Source organism: Mastigoproctus giganteus, chromosome 5, assembly GCF_048544385.1.
Source record: "Mastigoproctus giganteus isolate SK-2022 chromosome 5, ASM4854438v1, whole genome shotgun sequence".
NCBI classification, from domain to species: domain Eukaryota; kingdom Metazoa; phylum Arthropoda; class Arachnida; order Uropygi; family Thelyphonidae; genus Mastigoproctus; species Mastigoproctus giganteus.
In genome coordinates, this window is record NC_143579.1 from 105,758,627 (window position 1) to 105,778,594 (window position 19,968).

General features: G+C 36.9%; 1 protein-coding gene across 1 annotated transcript in view; it reads right to left on the reverse strand.

Annotated features, from left to right (window-relative positions):
• LOC150085613 (uncharacterized) overlaps positions 1-18,720 on the reverse strand; it is a 54,943-nt gene extending 36,223 nt beyond the window's left edge. Inside the window, exons 1-2 of the mRNA XM_090373392.1 lie at positions 18,506-18,720; positions 11,883-11,979 (exon numbers count right to left, since the gene is read on the reverse strand). Of these exons, the coding sequence (XP_090229518.1) occupies positions 11,883-11,979; positions 18,506-18,598 (190 nt within the window). The 5' untranslated portion in view covers positions 18,599-18,720. The remainder of the gene's footprint in view (positions 1-11,882; positions 11,980-18,505) is intronic.
• Positions 18,721-19,968: the final 1,248 nt, after the last annotated feature.

Here is a 19,968-nt window from a genome sequence, read left to right on the forward strand (position 1 = left end):
GGATAGGATTTCCAGTCAATGGAAGAAGGTCATTAATATACAAGAGGAAAAGAGTGGTGGAAAGAACAGAACCTTGAGGGACACCAGTATTAGTGGTAAAGTTAGAAGACAGAGAGCCATCTACCATCACCCTCAGTGAGCGATCAGAGAGAAAACTGGATAACTAATTGCAAAAAAACAGTTGGAAAACCATAAGATGGAAGCTTGTTTAGGAGACCTTTATGTCAAACACGATCAAAAGCCTTTGAGGTGTCAACAGCAACTGCTTGTGCTTCCCCAAACTTTTCCATTGATTTTGTCCATAAATGGGTAACATTAGCCAGAATATCACCAGTGGATCGACACTGACAGAATCCATACTGGCAATCATTGACCAGATGGAACATTTCTAGGTAGCTTAAGAGTTGGCAGTTAATTGATTTCTCCATTACTTTAGAAAGAGTAGAAGTAATTGCAATGGGATGATAATTGGATGGGAGGGATTTGTCACCCTTTTTTAGGAACTGGCTGGATATGAGCAAATTTCCAAGCAGAAGGAAAAACAGATTTGGAATAAGAAAGTGAAAAAAGGTGGCAAAGAACAGGAGTACTTTCAGGAGCACAGGTTTTGAGAACAAGTGGAGAAATACCATCAGGACCTCGAGCTTTCTTAGCATCAAGATTCGTCAAAATCCTTCTGACATCCTTTTGATGGAAGACTACAGGAGGCACTGAATGGAGAGTGTTGGGAATGGTGGGAGGTGTTTTACCAAGATCATTGAAACAGGAGTTGGAAGAAAAATGGGATGCTAGCAGGTCAGCTTTATCCTTGGGTGAAGTGACAACAGAACCATCTGGTTTTGACAGAGGTGGGAGCAGAGAAGGGCAAAAGTCGTGGCCAATAGCTTTGGCAAGAGACCAGAATGCTCGGCTACCATTAGGGCAAGAAGCAAGTTTTATACTCTTAGCCTGTTCAAAATCTAGTTTGGGCCTGATTAATAACTGCTTTACAATTGTTGCGAGATTTGGTGTAGGCAGAAAACGAATCTGAAGATTTGGAAACAAGCCAATTACGATATGCAACGTTCTTCTCTTGAACAGCCTTAGCACATTTATTGGAAAGGTTTAGATAAAGGACAGATTTTAAAGTGGAGTGTGGAATAAAGGATTCCATTCCTAGAAGAATAATGTCACTGACACGATCTGAGCAAACGTTGACATTAGAAGTTTTAAAAACAGTAATCTGACCAAGGAAAAGAAGAAAAGAAATCTCGCAGGTCATCCCATTTTGCATTCTTGTAATGCCAAACAATACAAGGTTGGGAATAGCCATGAGATAAAGGCTCCACTGGAGAAGAGACAATCACCAAGTTGTGATCTGAGGTGCCTAAAGGACCACTCACTTCGACCGTGTACTTAGAAGGTTTGTTTGTGAGAAAAAAGATCAAGCATGTTGGCTGCATGTATAGGATTGTCCGGTATTGTAGGTAAATGAACAATCTGTGCAAGGTCATTAGTAATTGCAAAAGCCTCAGCATCTCGACCAACTGGGTCGGTGTGACTAGAAAATGGAAGCCAGCTGTATTCTTGATATTTTATATTTTTGATGGGACAAACTTGAAGGAAAGACTTTGTTGAATTGGATGAAAAATGATTTATTAAACTGGATTATAGATAAACAATTAATATTACAAATTAACATTTTTAATTTAGTTTTAAATTTAGTATAATTGTTTATTTATAATCCAGTTTAATAAACCATTTTTTATCCAACATAGTGAAATACTTCCTTTTGTAAATTAAATAAATATAAATAAATAAATTATCTATAATTACAGATGAAGTTTTATGTGGATACAAAATTCTAACTGGAAATTAAATGATTTTATGATAAGTGAAAGGAAGCTTAAAATAGAAATTGTTGAAACTAAAAGTAAATTAAATATCTGGGACTGATGGAGTTTAATTATATTAAAAGCAGCAGCAAAAAGGAAAGCATTGGCCTTAATTATGAGAGCATCCTTGGATTCAAGGGATGTCATGACAGACTGGAGATGTGCAAAGGTCTTTCTTATTTTAAATGGGGGGGAGGGGTTCAAAGGATGAAGTGAGTTGTTGTTGTTGTTTGTTAGTTGTTGGCGCATCGGCTTCTATGGCACCTCCCAAAGTTTTGCATGTTCTACTCTGATCTCTTGCAACTGCCGTTCAAATTAATGCCCAATCAGATATTATTCACAAAGTATTTAATGGAGAGGGGGAGTTTGATTGTATACATCGATTTACAGTGACTTTTTGTTTTTTAAATCTGATTAAAAAAGCCTATTAATTTTAGATAGTGGAAAACCTCTTGTATTATATTTTCTTCACTTAAAATGTTTTTCAGAGTAGGAGCATCTTAAATTTTAGTTACAGATTTAAAGGCTGTTTTTCTTTCGTTTGTAAAGGCTGGACAATGAAGTGAGTGATTATAGATCTGTAACTTTGACTTCTGTGCCAGGGAAAATAACAGTCAATGGTTAAAGAAGTAATGCATTATCATCTTGACAGGAATGTAGTTACACAGCAATCACAGTGCAGAATGGTTAAGAGGGGATCTTGTCTGACCAATCTGATTAAGTATATCAAGTTTAACATCTAAGTCTGCTATGATACAAAAGTGTGCAAAGCAGTTAATGACAGTATATTATTTCAACACGACACATAAATTAGGCAGAAAATAGGTTGAAAATGGCAAAATTTTAGGTGTAACGCTGATAAGCGCAAGATAATGCATTTAGACAGCAGTAATTCCAGAACAAAATATTGTTTAGGGTGGTTCCAAACCAAAGTTAATTAAGAATGGAAAAAACCCAATAGTCAATTCATTCCAAGACATTTCGTTGTACGACAGTTCAGTGCATGACAATTTGACATATGCGACAATTCAATGCATGGCAGTTCGGTTTACGAGACAATTTGGTGAATGACATTTATCTGTACATAACAATTTGATGAAAGAAAATTGGTGGTTACAACAATTTGGTGTATCACACAGAGATCAGAAATTAACAAAATCAGTGAAGTAAAAGGTTCAGGAAACAAGAGAAATTTTGGAAACTTAGAAAGGAGGAATGCAGAAACAAAAATAATATATTTTTTATCCATTTATTTTGTATAAAAGGATTTATGCCAATCCTTATAGGCAGACTGAAAAGTGAGCACATGCCAATGTCAGCATGATTCTGTCCATATTATAACATCTTTAATCCAGATAGCATTATTTATTAATTTTTTTTTAACATACCTACTCAGCTGAATCCCATGCTTTCCAGGAGCATGAATTGGTTGAAGGTTGAAAAGCTAAAAGAAAATTACAGGCACAGAAATGAAGATTATCACTGTGAAAGATTCTAGAGCCGTGTGCTGTTTTAGTAACAAAGACTAGTCAAGAGTTGCAGAAGCTCATTTATGCAGAAACCACAGGAAAGAAAAGTTAATGAAGGTTTTTGTTTTTTTTTTCCCAGAAAACTCCAACGCCTGCTCTGTTCTAGAAACCTGGTAACTTGGGTTTCGCATGAAGCAAACAGATAATATAATATATCATATGCAAATCACAGCAATATATACAGATGTCTCACAACCTGAGCTGTTTGGTGCAAAAATAAACACCCTTTTAACTACCATTCTCCATGCCAACTGTCTTTTGGCATACCATCCCTTAGGAGTATTGAGAACTGCCTCAAGCCCTTAACCCATTTACCACACTAGCATATTACTAACATCCTTCAACAAAAACTGCAGTGCGGGTTGCAAGCCGAACGTCGGAAGACGTGAATTACCCCAGTCAGCATCTATTAATGATCTCTACTTTTGGTATCTGGAACTACCCTCGTCCATGTGTATTTCCTAAAAAATGCAAATTACAGAAGTGAAAGTAAAGTGCAAACAAGATTCTCTTGTATCCCAATCTTCTGTGGAACTTTTTTTAATAAGATCTAAAAGAAAAAAAAAAAAAAAAATTAGAATGTGCATTAAAAAAAGCAAAAATGGATGGTACACTCCATCAAAAATATCAAGAATAGTTTCATGATCACTAAATTCACCATTTACAGCACAGCAATGTTAAAAGTTGCATTTTCTCTCCTGATTTGCCACATACCGAATTTTCCCAACGAACGTACCGAACCTTTGTACTCACCAAATTGTCATATACAGCAAAATGTCATTCACCAAACTGTCTTATACACAGAATTGTAACATACAGAAAACTGTCATGCAACAAATTTACGTGATCCCTATTGTTAATTCTGACATGAAGTTCTCTGAGCAGTGCAGACCAGCTATTAGGCCATATCATTAGGTTGTGTCAATGATATACAGGAATTTTGCCAGCAGGGACAAAGTGATTATCCAGTTGCTTAATGCAATGTTTGGCACATCATGAATATCGAGTAGAGATTTAGTAGCTTCATTTTAGGAAGGATATAGATCTGTTGAAATGGATACAAAGAATAAGACTGATTGAGGATAAAACAGAGTACTCTTGGCAAGAAAGTCTTCAGATATGTAAACTAGATGCTAATGACATCGCCACCGTTTATCGGTGTCACACACACAAAGGGAGGTAAATTTAAAGTGGAAAAGGATGGTTGCAGGGCAGATGTGGGAGAATTTTTCTTCAGCTAGAGAGAGGTTGTTGAAATAAACTTAGATCTAGTGTTGAGAAGTGGTTAGCGTGAATAATTTTAAAGGAAGATTGGACAAATTATTAGTATTAGCAAATGATGCAAAAAAGCAAGCTTATAATATAGCATCAGCAAATATTCCTAAATCACCTGTCCATCCCCTCTAATAATTGATCTAGTTCTTCCTTGAATTTATTCAAACTACCCACCTCCACAACAACAGCTGGAAGTTTGTTCCAACAATCAACCACCAGCTGGCTGAAGCAAACTCCTACACATCTTTCCTGCAACCATCCTTCGTCAATTTGAATTTTTGCCCAGTCACATCTGTAGTAGAAGGAGAATGGCATCAGCGTTGAACTTACCCATTCCATTCATGGTCTTAAATGCCTCGATCAGATCTCCTCACAAAGTACCTAGTTTCAAGATGCTGCAATTTGCAGAAAGGAAGCCTTTCTTGGTAAGATCACCCTTTGTAGTAGTAGTGGCATGTGATGCAAAAAAAAAAAAAAAAAAAATCACACCATTCCCTCCAAATGCCTGTCCAGTTCCTCCTTAAATTTATTCAACCTATCAACTTCCACAACGACAGATGGAAGTTTGTTCCAGCAATTAACCACCCGCTGGCTAAAGGAAAATTTCCACACATCTATTCTACATCTGTCTTTTCTTAATTTGAATTTATGCCCCCTTAGGTTCGTAATCTGAACAAGTGGAAGGATCCCATCAGAATTCAGCGGGCTCAACCCATTCAAGGCCTTATACACCTCAATCAGATCACCGCGCAGGTGCCTAGTCTCCAGCCACTGCAATTTGCAGAAGTTAAGCCTCTCTTGGTAAGATGATCCTTTCATTCCCCTCACCAATCTTGTTGCCCTTCTCTGTACACGCTCAAGGAAATCAACATCCTTCCTAAAATGAGGCCTCCAGACCTGTACGCAGTACTCAATTGCTCCTTTCACTAATCTCGCCACCCTTCTCTGCACCCACTCCAGCAGATATACATCCTTCTTAAAATGAGGCCTCCAGACCTGTATGCAGTAATCAAGATGTGGCCTAACCATTGCCTTGTACAATGAAATAACTTCTTTATCCCTGGTAGCAAAATTCTGTATATTATCGACAAAACCCAATGAACTGTCTGGCAACATATCTACACCACTCAGAAAACTTCACACTTGCCTGCACAATTACCCCCAGGTCTTTTACATTTGCAACTAAAGTGAGTGTAGAACCACACTGTTTGGATGTTAATCTGGGATTACTGTTATTCATATGCAGTAATTTGCATTTGTCAATGTTAAACTTCACTGCCATATTTTTCTAGATCTTGTTGCAGTAGCTTACCTTGATTACTGTCAATTAGAACTGTACCAACCTTTGTGTCATCTGCAAACACAGGCATTAACCCTGATATACCTTTATAGGTATCATTAATAAATATAGAAAACATCAATGGGCCTGGGACTGAACCTTGGGGGTCTCCTGATTGGTCAGACAATATCACCCCTTAACAAATCCATGATGTGACTGTAGCATGATGTTGCTGAGTGGTCAGGAGTGGAAGTGAAGTAGCACACATTCTTGGAGTGGAACGTGATTCAAATCTGTGACTGCGAAATACGATTAACAATTGTATTCATGATTTATTGCAAACTCCTCTGACCTTTTGGTCATGCCAGAGTATAAATAAGAACATAACTGTATTCCTGTCTAGATGGCCCTACATTACTTCTTTAACCAGTGACTTCATTATTTTCCCTGAAACAAAAGTTACACTAACAGGTTTGTAATTGCTCTTGTCACCTTTTGATCCTCCCCTTTAAGAATTGGAGATACATTTGTGCATCTCCAGTCCATAGGGACCTCTACTGAATCTAAAGATGCTCTCATAATTATGGTAAGGGTTTGCTTACCTCCTTTGCTGCCTCCCTTAAAATAACTGGATAGATCTCATCCACCCCAGGTTCCTTTTTTTTATGTTAAGCTTCAACATTTCTCTTCTACTTTCCTCTCAGTTATCACAAAATCATTTAGGTCACTGTTAGATTTTGATAAACTTCTGGTATCCACATCCCTAAAGAATTCCTCATGTGTGAATGTATATGCAAAATACCTATTCAGTTTGTCAGCAACCTGAGCAGGATCATCAATATTGACAAACATAGTTAAGCCATTGAAAAAAACTGTCATCTGACAAATGTGATTTTCTTCTACTGTTAATATAAGTAAAGTCTGCTGCTTTTTTTTTTTTTTTTTTTTTTTTTTGCATTCTTTGCTAGAGACCTCTCGTAATCTGCTTTAGCTTGACTAACCTCCTCTGTTATTTGATTACAGACTAATTTACATGCATCCCATGCATTTTTTTTTCTCTGCCACAAGTTAGACATCCATTTAATTCTATGAATGGAACAGTATTTCTTAGTTACTATAAAAAGGCTAGTAGCTTTATGATTACTTCCCCAAATGTTTCCATTCAGAATTTGCCAAACGGTCCCACTCTACAGAAATTAAAAACTGTCTGAGAACCACTGTAATCACCCTTATTAAGCAAAAGCCTTTCCTTTTACCCTTGACAGTAGTTATATCTTTAAGTAAATCCCACAAGAGTATACTCTGATCACTGCTAACCAGTAGGCATTTTACCTCTAGATTCTCATTACATGAAGAATTGTTGCTGATAATCAGATCAAGGATACTACTTTCTCTTGTTGACTCTTTAACATGCTGCTTTAGAAAACAGTCATCCAATAAATCCACAAACACCTTGCTAGGGTATAAGTGACAAACCCACAAGTTCCAGCCAATCTCTGAAAGTTGAAATCTTCCATTATAAGATATTCTGATTTACTGGCCCACTCTAGATTTCTCTCTATAGTTGCTGTTATATCCATCGCAATTATTAGGCCTATATAACACATTCTTACTCTCATTTTCATTTTTGCAGTGCTTATATCACACCAAAGTGACTGAACATTGCTGTGCTTGTCAACTGAATGCCCTGCTTTAGAATTTGTGCTCCGTAACCCCCCCCCCCATCCTTTCTGCATACATTTTATTCCCAATATTCAAATTCTGCATCCCTTATATCTGAGTAACACTCAGTGTGGGAATATCTGTGATAACCCCCACAATGTCTGCATTTGATGACTTGAACAGCACTTTAAATTCATCAAATTGATTTGATGAATTTAAAGTGCTGTTCAAGTTCATCAAATTGATTTACTATGCTCCTAGCATTGGTGTGCATGCAAGTATACATGCATCTGTTCTTACTCATAATTACCCTAACACAGCCCATCTATTTTCTTGTTCCAAGATGACCCAAAGTACACCTTAAAATCCTTGGTACTTTGCTTTCCAGGCTGCTGCATGTTCCAACAGAAGCAGTGCAAGATCACTTTCACCTCTGCATGCGGCTATTGTTAATCTATTGGTCTGTGTATCGCCACCACCCCTCAGGCTAGCAATCATTCGACCCATCGAACACTGCCTTGATAACATTAGCAAATATTCTTGTACATCCATTCTATTTAAGTGTATGCCATCCTTGAAGAAGCAGTCCCTCCTGTTAACAAGCACAGACCATGCTGAAAAATTCCACCCCAAGAACCAGCCTTGCACAGTCTCTTCTGGGTAGAATTGATTAACAAGGCTCTCAAACATGTACTCCCTCCTATCATGTCTACACAGATGCCTCCATAACCAGGTGGGCAGGAGCGGCAGTGCATAGCACACGCTTCTTGATTAGACCGGGGTTCAAGCCCGTGACCACCAAATACGGAGGATGCGGAAAGGTCAGGGAATGACCACCGCATATCCTCAGAGCAATATGGCCTTAGTTGCTAATGCTCCTAAAAACCAAATAACAGCAACATGTCTACACAGACATAGAGAATTATACAAGGAGCGAGGGAATGATACCAGCAGTGGGGAAGATGGATTGCAAAGTAGCAACACATACGACATACCCGATATTCTTCCTGATGAGGTAGAACATGCATTGAAGAAAATGAAGAATCGGAAAGCCCCGGGGGAAGATGAAGTTACTGTAGAGTTGTTAAAATTGGGAGGAAGAGACATAACACAAAAACTGGCAAGGCTCTTCACAAAGTGCATTAGAAAAGGTGAGATGCCTAAGCAGTGGAATAATGCAATCATAGTTTTGCTGCATAAGAAAGGAGATAAATCAGAAATTGGAAATTATAGACCAATTAGCTTGTTATCCCATATCTACAAGTTGTTCACAAGGGTCATTACCAACAGATTAGAAAGAATACTTGATGAGAATCAACCGAAAGAGCAAGCTGGCTTTAGGACAGGATTCTCAACTATGGATCACCTTCACGTAATATCACAGCTAATGGAGAAAGCAAATGAATATAAAACACCATTATGCCTGGCATTTGTGGATTATGAAAAGGCATTTGACTCCATACAGCATAAGGCAATGTTTCGGGCACTGGAAAGACAAGGCATAGATACTCCATATATTATGATTTTGAAGAAAATATATGAGAGTGCTACATCCTTTATTAGACTAGACATAGACAGTAGCAAATTTAAAATCGAGAAAGGAGTTCGACAAGGAGACACAATATCTCCAAAGCTGTTTACTGCTGCCCTTGAGGAAGCTTTCAGAAGATTAGACTGGTCGCAGAAAGGAGTCAATGTGAACGGAGAGTACCTAAACCATTTACGATTTGCAGATGACATTGTGGTCATAAGCCACGATCCCAAAGAATTAGAGGAAAATCTTAATCAGTTACGCACAGTTAGTAAGGATTTTGGACTAAAGATGAATATGGCTAAAACAAAAGTAATGATGAACAAGTATGCCACGGAAAGGGAAATAATGATTGAAGGAGCAGTAATTGAAAAGGTGGAGTCATATACTTATCTGGGACAAGTTATTAGCTGTAATAATGATAAATGGCTGGAAGTCAAGAGAAGAATAAATTTTGGATGGATAGCATTCAGGAAATATAGTCACATACTGAAGAGCAATATCCCAGTTTGTCTGAAACGTAAAATAATGAATCAATGTATACTCCCCACCATGACTTATGGAAGTGAAACTTGGGCACTCACCAAAAGAATGGAAGAGAAGCTAAGAACTACACAGCGAAGAATGGAACGAATTATATTGGGAATCAGACTGTTAGATAAGAAGAGAAACACATGGATTAGGCAGCAAACTCAAGTAAAGGACATTCTTATCAAAACTAAAGAACTAAAATGGTCTTGGGCAGGACACATAGCTCGAAGACATGATGACAGATGGACTAAGAAAATAACAGAATGGTACCCAAGAGGAGCTAGAAGAAAACCTGGAAGACAAAGGCGTAGATGGATAGATGAAATTCATGAGTTTTTGAGTAGTAAATGGATGGCCAGTGCTCAAAACAGAAGGAACTGGAAAGTTGCTGGAGAGGCCTTCATCCTGCAGTGGATTGAAAATGGCTAATGATGATGATGATGATGTCTACACAGAATTATAAACACTTTCATATTTAATCCTACTCAAGACTTTTTCCCAGTACTTTAAGTGTGGTCAACTTGATTTGTTAATTAAGTTCTCAGATCCTCTACTCTTAATATCATTAGTGCCGACGTGTACAACAATACCATTTTCCGTGCCTTTAAGAGATGATATCTACATTTGCCTTGGGCAGGCATATCCTGGTCTTATTACACCAATTCTTTTTACAAAATATATTTTCTGCTTCACTAACAGCCACTGACAATACGTCCTGAAGGATCAGTGCCTTCTATCTTGGGGATTGCCACTATAATAGAAGTAATAGCCAAATACAGTGAATAGTTTTTTTTCCTTATGGCTGATGCTGTATAAGTTTGCTTCTATTTATCATTATGTTATGACTGATACTGAAGTCATTCCAAAATTTGTAACTCCCCACCTGAACTTTCTCAAGTACAACCTTGACTCTACAATAATTATATTCATAATTAAAATTAAACGTTGCCTTCTGACCTAAAAAAAAGTGGAAACAGAAAGGCAAGTCATATTACAGATGTATTTCTATAACAAACAAGGAGAAAAAAAAATATATATATATATATAGTATATGCCACGTAGCACAAAAACAGTTAAAATTAAGCAAGATGCAATAACACACAAGGAAAATAATACAACTACAGTTAGTCCTCTACTTACATAAGCTCGAGTTATGTAAATTTTTTTAGTAAAATTGTAAAGATACTTTATGTATAATTTTTAAGAGTGAAATCAAATGAAGGAACAATAAGTATAAGTTTTCATTTTTGTCCCCATACAAACTATGTTGGATAATAACCTGCTGCATAACTAGAGTTTCATTTTCTGTTTTAAAAATTCTGAAGAAATATTTGATAACATATTTAAGACAGGTGAACTTCATCAAAGCACTTCAGAAAACCTCACAACGTTCAAGCCATGTGGACTGTGTCCCATCGGCTATTTTTTCAGATAATTACACTCTAGCCCTTTGCCTCTACATCCTTTCCTTACTTTCTTTCTGCATTGTAGTCAGTTCAGTTTTGTTTGAGAGCAAAGTGGGAGCTTTTGTTTGCATTTTGTATGTAATATTTGTTACACATTGGGTTATTGTGGTGAAGTTGAAATTCACGTTGTCCAACCATTTTCAACGACTTTGCACCAAACTGTCATTGTTTAGTGCATACTTCATTCACATGTTGTAAGGTGTGATATCATCTCTTGTAACTTAACCCTATAAAGTTCTTTAAAGAAAATTTCATTTTGATCATTATCATGGTGCCACCTAAGAGAATAAATGAAAGCAGTACTACTTCACTGCTGTCCCCAGATATAAAGTTTTTAATTGTTATGGTATATAACTATTTTTCTTCATTCTTCTGAGGAGATTATGTGGTTTTTGTAATTTTGGCATATCAGGGATATGGCAGCAATATTTTATTAGTCATTCCCGAGTTACGTAAAACTTCGACTTACGTAAGAAGTCCTGGAATGTATCTCTTATGTATGTCAGGGACAGATTGTACTGCAATTTAAAGCACTTATTATAACAAGAAATTCATATTTATGTATATTGCACATATTTATATGGTATATTATCTTGAATTTATGTGTTTTAAACTAATGATACAACATTAATACTCATCACAGAAGATTTCTTGTTAGAGGTCATATTCATAACAAAGGATTCTCACCATGTAACATTATTTAGCATTCAAATATAAATTAGTTTAAGTACGAACCATCTAGGTCTAATTCAAAGTATGGACTATAAAATTCATCAGATTTTCCACCCTTCATGACATAGATTGCATAGTACAGGAACAAAAGGTGAAGTACCTGAAAAAAGATAATCATATATATCCTGTGTGAAGGACATTATACGGAATTAAAAATTAAATTAAAAACACTTAACTCAGAGTACATTCCACTGAAAAATTAAATAATTTACAGATATCAACAGGCAAAAAGGCTTCCTACACAAAGATGCATTCAATTCACTAAATAAAATTGCATTAATACTGATTTTTTGGTTCCAAGCTAGAATTCCATTATTAATACAAATTGCTGTGCTATAGAAATGAGTGGATGTCTGAAACAAGACAAACTAATAATATTTTATATTCCAATTTGTATGTTGACATTCATTGCATCATGATATCTGTTTCAGAAACAAGATTAAGTTTTTCACCTTTTCTGAAAAGTGAATTACAGGGCATATCATTTTTTAGAAAAAATTTCCACAAATACTATAAAAACAGACAACCAACTGCAATACTGAAAATTATCCCTCACTGGCATTGTGCATGAAAATTAAGGGAATGCTGGGGAAAAATAAGGGCATGAAAATAATGATGAAAACAGGGAAGGGGTCATATTTTACATAATTTATTACGAGGCATATAGAATCTAATGCAATGCACCTTGTTCGTGCAGGTGGCCAGCATAATGTTGAGTCAGTTTGGTGTGACATGAGCTATGGAAAAACAAAAACGAATGAGAGAAGGAGTATGTCATGGGCCAAATGATGAGTACAATGAAGGATTTTTAACTTTCCATATATATTGACTGGAACTTATGGGTTGATCTCACACACAGTAGCATACATTTTAGTTTTACTTCAACAGCATTTTAGAGAGGTAATGAGAGGAAACAATACCCTTGTTCTGATTATCAGCAGCAATTGTTCATGTATTAAAAATCTGCAGATAAAAAAAATCAACAGGTGGCAATGATCGGAGTGTACTGATGTGCAATTTCCTTAAAGCTGTAACTACTGCCAAGGGTTTGTTATTTGTTTGTTATTTGGTTTTTAGGAGCATTAGCAACTAAGGCCATATTGCTCCGAGATATGCGGTGGTCATTCCCTGACCTTTCTGCATCCTCCGTTTTTGGTGGTGACGGGCTCGAACCCCGGTCTAATCAGGAAGCGTGTGCTACGCACTACTGCTCCTTCCCACCTGGCTACGGAGGTGCCTACTGCCAAGGGTAAAAACAAGAGATTATCTTTCATACAATAGTTCTCTGACAGTTTTTAAATTCTGTTCAGCAGGATCAACTGAATGATGTTACCAAGTGCAAATTTTAAATGGGAAGCAATCAGGGAATAACCATAGAAGCTAATAGGCTTTTTATACCAACTGAGAGATATTAAATATCAGTAGTAGCAGTGACAATTGATACAAGGAAGAAAGCGTATATAGGATCAGCAAAAAAAAAAAAAGAAAAAAAAAGCTACTAACATCATATGTCCATCCCTGAAACATCTCCACAGGAATGCAGTATAAGGCAATCACAGCATGGATTCCTAATGGGAGAATTTATCTGACCAATCCAATTAGCTACTATGATGCAGTAACAAAGGATCTAATGCAAAAAAATAATTCTGATATCATATACTTAGATCCAGAAAAGCTTTTATTACTGTTTTGTATGAAAGACTGCCAAATTGAATCTGCATGTCATGGAAGCAAATTACTGCTGCAGATAAAGGTGATTGAGCAGCAGAAGACAAAAAGCAGTTACTAACTGATTCAATGCTGAGCCTCTATTGTTTTCAGTATTTATTAATGATATTTATATTAATATTGTTAATAAATATTGAAGGACACAGACCTGTTGAACAGGTGAAGAAAAGAGAAAAGTTTAGTCTGGGGTACAAAAGGGCATTCTTATGAAAAAAAGATTTCAGTTCTGCAAGCTGCATCATCTGGAAACTAGCAGCTTGTGAGCAGATCTGATTGGAGTTTTTAACATTTCAAATAGATTGAGTAAACTAAATGCTGATGGCATCTTTACTCTTTCTTGGGCGATACACATATAAGAGAACGTAACAACCCCAGGAGCTCACATCTGGTGAGTATGGGCTTGGCACACCCAGGGTCCTGAGCTGGATATCATCATCATTCTTCTCTTTCTTGGTGATTCACTTTTATTTCTCTCTCTCTCTCTCTCTCTCTCTCTCTCTCTCTCTCTCGGTAGTTCAGAAATTTTTTTTTGGCTGGTGCAGAATAAGCCTCAGGCTTCCTTGCACCATATGGCTAATAATAATAATAAATTTAAATTTAAAAAAAGACTTGCAGAATAGATGTGTAAAAATTTGCATCCAGCAAGAGTAACTGATTGTTAGAACAAGCTTACATCCAATGTGTCGTTTGAAAAAAGGACAGTTATCAGAAGGCATGGATAGATGTAGTTAATTTTTTTATTTTTGGCTGATGCTGTATAAGCTTGCTTCCTTGCATCATATGTTACTACTGACTAATTTCAAATAAACCAGGGTAAAGATTTAAAATTAGATCATTTCCTCAATTTAAAGGACATCTGGTATCCATAACCATATATGGATATAAAGCAAGAAAAATTAATATTCATTCATGAAAATAAGACCACATCTTAACTTAGAAAAATCATATCAAAAAAGATATAAAATGTATGTAACCATAAAACAATCTATTAAGCTATGTACTGTTCATACATGAAAAGTGGGCCAGAAACTTGATTTGTTTTTCCACAAATTGCTGGACTGTCACTGAGCACAAAGTAAATTATCTCATTATAGGTATATAACTATGTTAATACCAAAGATCACTTCTGCAAAGCATTAATCTGCTACCTGCACATAAGAGAACAACAATACTAGCTGGCACAGAAGGAATTCCAACTGTCAAAGTAAAACCATGAAAATATAACAACATAAAGCACATACTGATTAAAACTCTTATTGTATATATTTAACAAATGCTTAAAATAAAAATACTTTACTAAATAAAAAGGGCAAGAAGACATTCTCAGTTCCTTAATACAAATCGTCTAAAGCGGTGCCTGGATTAGAACACCAATATAGTGTTTGCAGCAAGGCTGCAGTGTCTGATCTGTGGAGTCCAGTTTAGCAAGGCACCAATTCCAGTGTCTGTCAGAGACCAGTAGCCATCCAGGAGATGATCAGGGAGACAGCTAATGTCGATTCGTCATCACTTGTCCACGGTTCTCTCTCTCTTTGTTCACAGAATTGAGACAATAAGTCAGTTTCTAGTGTCCAGTTCTACGAGTCTATTTCAATTTGTCAATCACTCCTGGGACACAAGGTCCTGTCTGTTTCAGTGTGGTCGAGTGAGATGTTGGCGCAGTTCACTGGTAGTCAATCAGAGGGGGCTGCCACTTTGCTGCTCCTCTCTTTGTGAATATCTTGTTTCCTGGGTTGGGGTAGGATGAAGTATTGGGTCAGTACTACAGAGTCAGGTGCGAGTCAGTGTCTGTTTTCCGAGGGACTATGTCAGTTGTGGATATGTCCTTCTTTGGGTAAAGAGGTCCTGTGCATATTGCGCATTAAGGCGCTTTGCAGTTGTCCTCACTTTCCAGGAGGTAATATTCTCGGTTTTGTGGTATGACGTGAAGTCTAGTGATGAGGCAGCATAATAGATCCTCGTAGAGAGTGCAGTGGTGCATGAGATGTCCCAAGTCTCTGGCTGTCCACAATGGCAGAGAGGGGTATCACTTAGTCCAAGTGTCAATAGTTTTCCTCTTATTGCTCCATGCCCTGTTAGTAAGTAGTTAGGATGTCAGGAGTCCCAGAGAAAACCAAGTTGGGCTTTTCGGAAAGACCTTCTGGAAGTCCGGAATAAATCTTCTGGTAACCTCTCGTTTTGTTGATCCTGCCCAACGGGTTTGCCAGGCCCTCTACAGGTGGGCAAGGAAGTGTTGCTTTCGAGTTTGATGTCAGGTAGCAAACCTCAAGGCTTTTTCAAAATATTTGATAGGTACTGAAGCCATTAAATTATCAGAGAAAATGCAATGAAGAGAAGTATGGCCAAGCTATATGTGCTGTTTTACAAGAGCACCATTCTGAAATGACTGGATCCCTGCCCCTCCCCACAGGATCTACTGTTTGTATGCTGTATGCCAAGTATATACAACTTTACAATGGGCATTACCAAGAATATGTAACTGAAGCAGAGTATGAACTGCACCTTGTCTGACAAGTGCACTATTTTGAATGCATACATGGTGTGCATTCAAAAAAAATAGTGTATACACTTTTAAATGCATACTCCCACACTCACTTGATTTCCCACTCTCTAGTAATGCTATGGATGAGAAGTCCTAGTGAAGGGTTGAGCCACATGTTGTTTTTCTCTGCCATAACAGTAAACTCTTGCTTTAATGGATCTCAATTTAATGGACCTCAGAAAAACTGGACATCAGCTACATCTGCACCAGACTTACAGATCTAGCTGCATTATTGTCTCAGTCAGATGTTATTTATCATCAGTTAAAATATTTTCACAATAAAGCAAATTTAACTCACAGCTAATGAAAAGGCTGGCCTTGCTTCCCACGACTGGCAAGTGCAGTAAAATGTGTTTCGTGTAAGGGGTAGCACGTATGTCTCTTAAAATTGCAATTGTGATATACGATCTAGTTATGGAGGCTGACAGCCTTGAGAAGAAATCTTTTTGTTACTCTCAGTTATGCTGCCATCACGCAGTTCGGGTGCAAAATCAATGTTTTAACTGTTGTGAATGCTCCTCTATGAAGACACCCAGCAATGAAGAACAAATTATTTATATATATATATATATATATATATATATCTTTTTCCCTTTATTTCTAAACTGTAAATATTTTTGTTAATTAATTTTGTGTCGTAAATATACCCCTTTGGCTTGCACACCGGTGCAATCATAACTAGCAATCAACTGAATAAATAAATAATAATACAGCATAATAATTAAAACAGCACTTCTTCAAAACATTATAACAACTTCAGTGAATATATGTATTACTTTTAGCATTAGCATTAGTAGAGGCATTTGATGCAAGACAACAAGCTTATGCAGCATCAGCCAAAAAAAAAAAAATAAAAAATAAATAAAAAATAACCACTTCCACTTCACCCCTCTGTTCGTTCGAAATACCCGTCCAGCTGAGCCTTACACTTATTTAGGCTATCAACTTCCAAGACAAGGGATGGAAGTTTATTCCACCAACCAACCCGCTGGCTAGAGGCAAATTTCCTCACGTCTATCCTCAATTTGAATTTATGCCCTCTCAGGTGATTATTGAGCAAGAGGAAGAATCCCATTGAGCATGCTCAAACCATTCAAGGCTTTATACACCTCTATAAAAATACTTTTGATTGCGCGCGCGTGCGCGCGCGCACACACACACACACACAAAAATTAATGACTTGTGAAAAAAAATAATTTTGAAATTCTTGGGAGTTGAATTTCAGCCCCCAAGTCTGATGTCTAATTTTGTAATCAAGCTTAGCAAAGCATCCATGATGCTTTATGCATCTAACTTTCCAATTAATAAAGCACAGTTTCTGTCTCACTTTCGCTAGAAATTGTATCTGTTTTGTGCTTCTTTGATATTTTCAGAGTGTTTTATAAATCAAATTTATATGAAATTATTATTAATAGCCACATGGTGCAAGGAAGCCAGAGGCTGACGCTGCACCAGCCAAAAAATATTTGAGCTACCCTGAGTGAGGGAGAGAGAGAGTCAGAAGTAGAAGTTTTTATTACTTTTGAATTTAGCTTACAATTGGATTTAGTAAACAGACTTTACATAGTCCATTACTAAATGTAACATATACCCCTCTGGCTTGCACACCATACAAGGTGCAATCGTAACTAGCAATCAACTGAATAAATAAATAATAATACAGCATAATAATTAATGTTTTTCATTTCATAGTACAGCACTTCTTCAAAACATTATAGCAACTTCACTGAATATATGTATAACTTTTGAATTTAACTTACAATTAAATTTAGTAAACAGACCTTACATGGTCCATTACTAAATGTAACATGAACGTACACCATTAATCCCTAATCCTTGGGCGTCCAACTTTGCACCGGCGGCAGTTGCTAACAGTTGCGGCACCTCATCCTGGCTCTATTACTTTTACAGCTATATATTTCCAAATTAAAGTTTCTGTTTGTGCTCATAGGCAATATTATACGGTAAAACAAGTTTAGACGATAGAGAATACAATAATATATCGTAATTTGTGACATCGCGTTGTGGTCCAAATATTACCGTATTTGTGATATCCTGTGAACTCGGAACGTTGATCACTCGGTTAGGTTCGCGTGCCCTGTGCTTACAAGAATCACACAATAACCTTATATAAACCTAAGAATATCTCTCAACTCAGTGCCAATACCCCCATTTACCATATTGCAAATAGTGTTTTAAAAAGTATGTAATTATGCGGTGTAACTCAACATAACTGAATTCCCTGTAGCGTAATACTGAATTATGTAAACAAGCATGCAAATCAGCTAACCAATTTTGTAATCTCTATTATACTCGACTGCTCATTTATTAATTTATATACAAAAGCAATGCTTACGGCTGTATACATGGCTGAATAATAACAGCCAAACTTCACTGTAGTCCAAGAATACACCACGAACGGTGTCCAACATCTATCCAAAACAACCATAATGAAAATGTTATATATAAACGTAGCACAGATATAAACTGATTGTTAAGTTCCTGAATTAAGTGAATAACGAACTGTTCCTTAACATTACTATTATTTTTTTAAATTTTATTTAATAACAGTTATCCATTGTCGGTTCATCAATCCATAATTAACCGCTGCGTCTATGAAAAATACCAATCTCAACACTAGCGCCTTAGCAGATGAAAGTATTGTACCTATGATGAAAAAATCGGAAATTAATCTTTAATAGTTTGCATTTAAGGAAAAATTAAAAACACATAAAATAGATATTAAATAAATAAAATTTAATCTCACTAGTTTCATTTTTTATTATCTAATTTCTCTTTCAATCTATATAGTGCCACTAGATAAGTTTCAATATCAGTATCAGTTTAAGCCGTGCAAATTATTTTGCACGACTTAAATCCTAAATTTAATTTCATGAGACTATTACTTTACATTTCATTGACGATCTTACGACATTTAAAGGAATACTTAAAAGTGTTTTCGGCAATTTACATCACATCGAATTGCGTCTCTTCTCTGTAAACAAGCATTGTTCCAAACGTCTCTTCTCAAGCGGGTTACCAGTAAACCGTATGTGGGTTTAAACCCTCATACGGTTTACCGAGAAGAGACATGAAAGCCAGCATGCACCCCGGATACACTTTTCCCCTCCAATTCCTATTTCCCTTTAACTTACACAAATCCCTTTCTTTGGGTTACACTCATGAGCCAAAACATCATGTCGACTACCATCGACACGAATTGATGCATCCCACAGCACCAATGAGTAACGACACACACAGACCGGAGTAGCACATACTGTATAGCGACTGCACAGATAATGCCTGTCAGTTTATCAGTACGAAGCGTCCTTGTGGATAGCACAGTTGGAAGAATCACCGTCCTCCACACACCGGGTAGAAAAGACCTGAGTTCGAGTCTCGTCGATGACGTGAAGAATATTATTGAGTTTTCAGTGCGGCTAAGAAAGTCGGTCTCACGCGAGCGTAGCATGGATTTTCTCCCGGAAACTCGGGTTTTTCGTCCAGCAAACAGAAATAACCACCGAACACAAGCTAGTTACAGACAATATAAAAGGAGCAATATGGCCTTAGTCGCCAATGCTCCTGAACTCCTAGTACAGCAACAACAAGTGTAAATTAGGCAAACCCCAAAATTTCTTTCATTTCTGCAGTACACTGAAAGGACAGAATTCATGGGACACCTGGTTCCTAGGCAACGGGATGCTGTCACCCCTCTCGCTAGTGGACGAAACCACCACTTGGCAAGTATATAGGTACACCGTATCACTGCATTAATGTAGACGGTAATTAGATGTCAGTACGGATAAACGTCGTGCG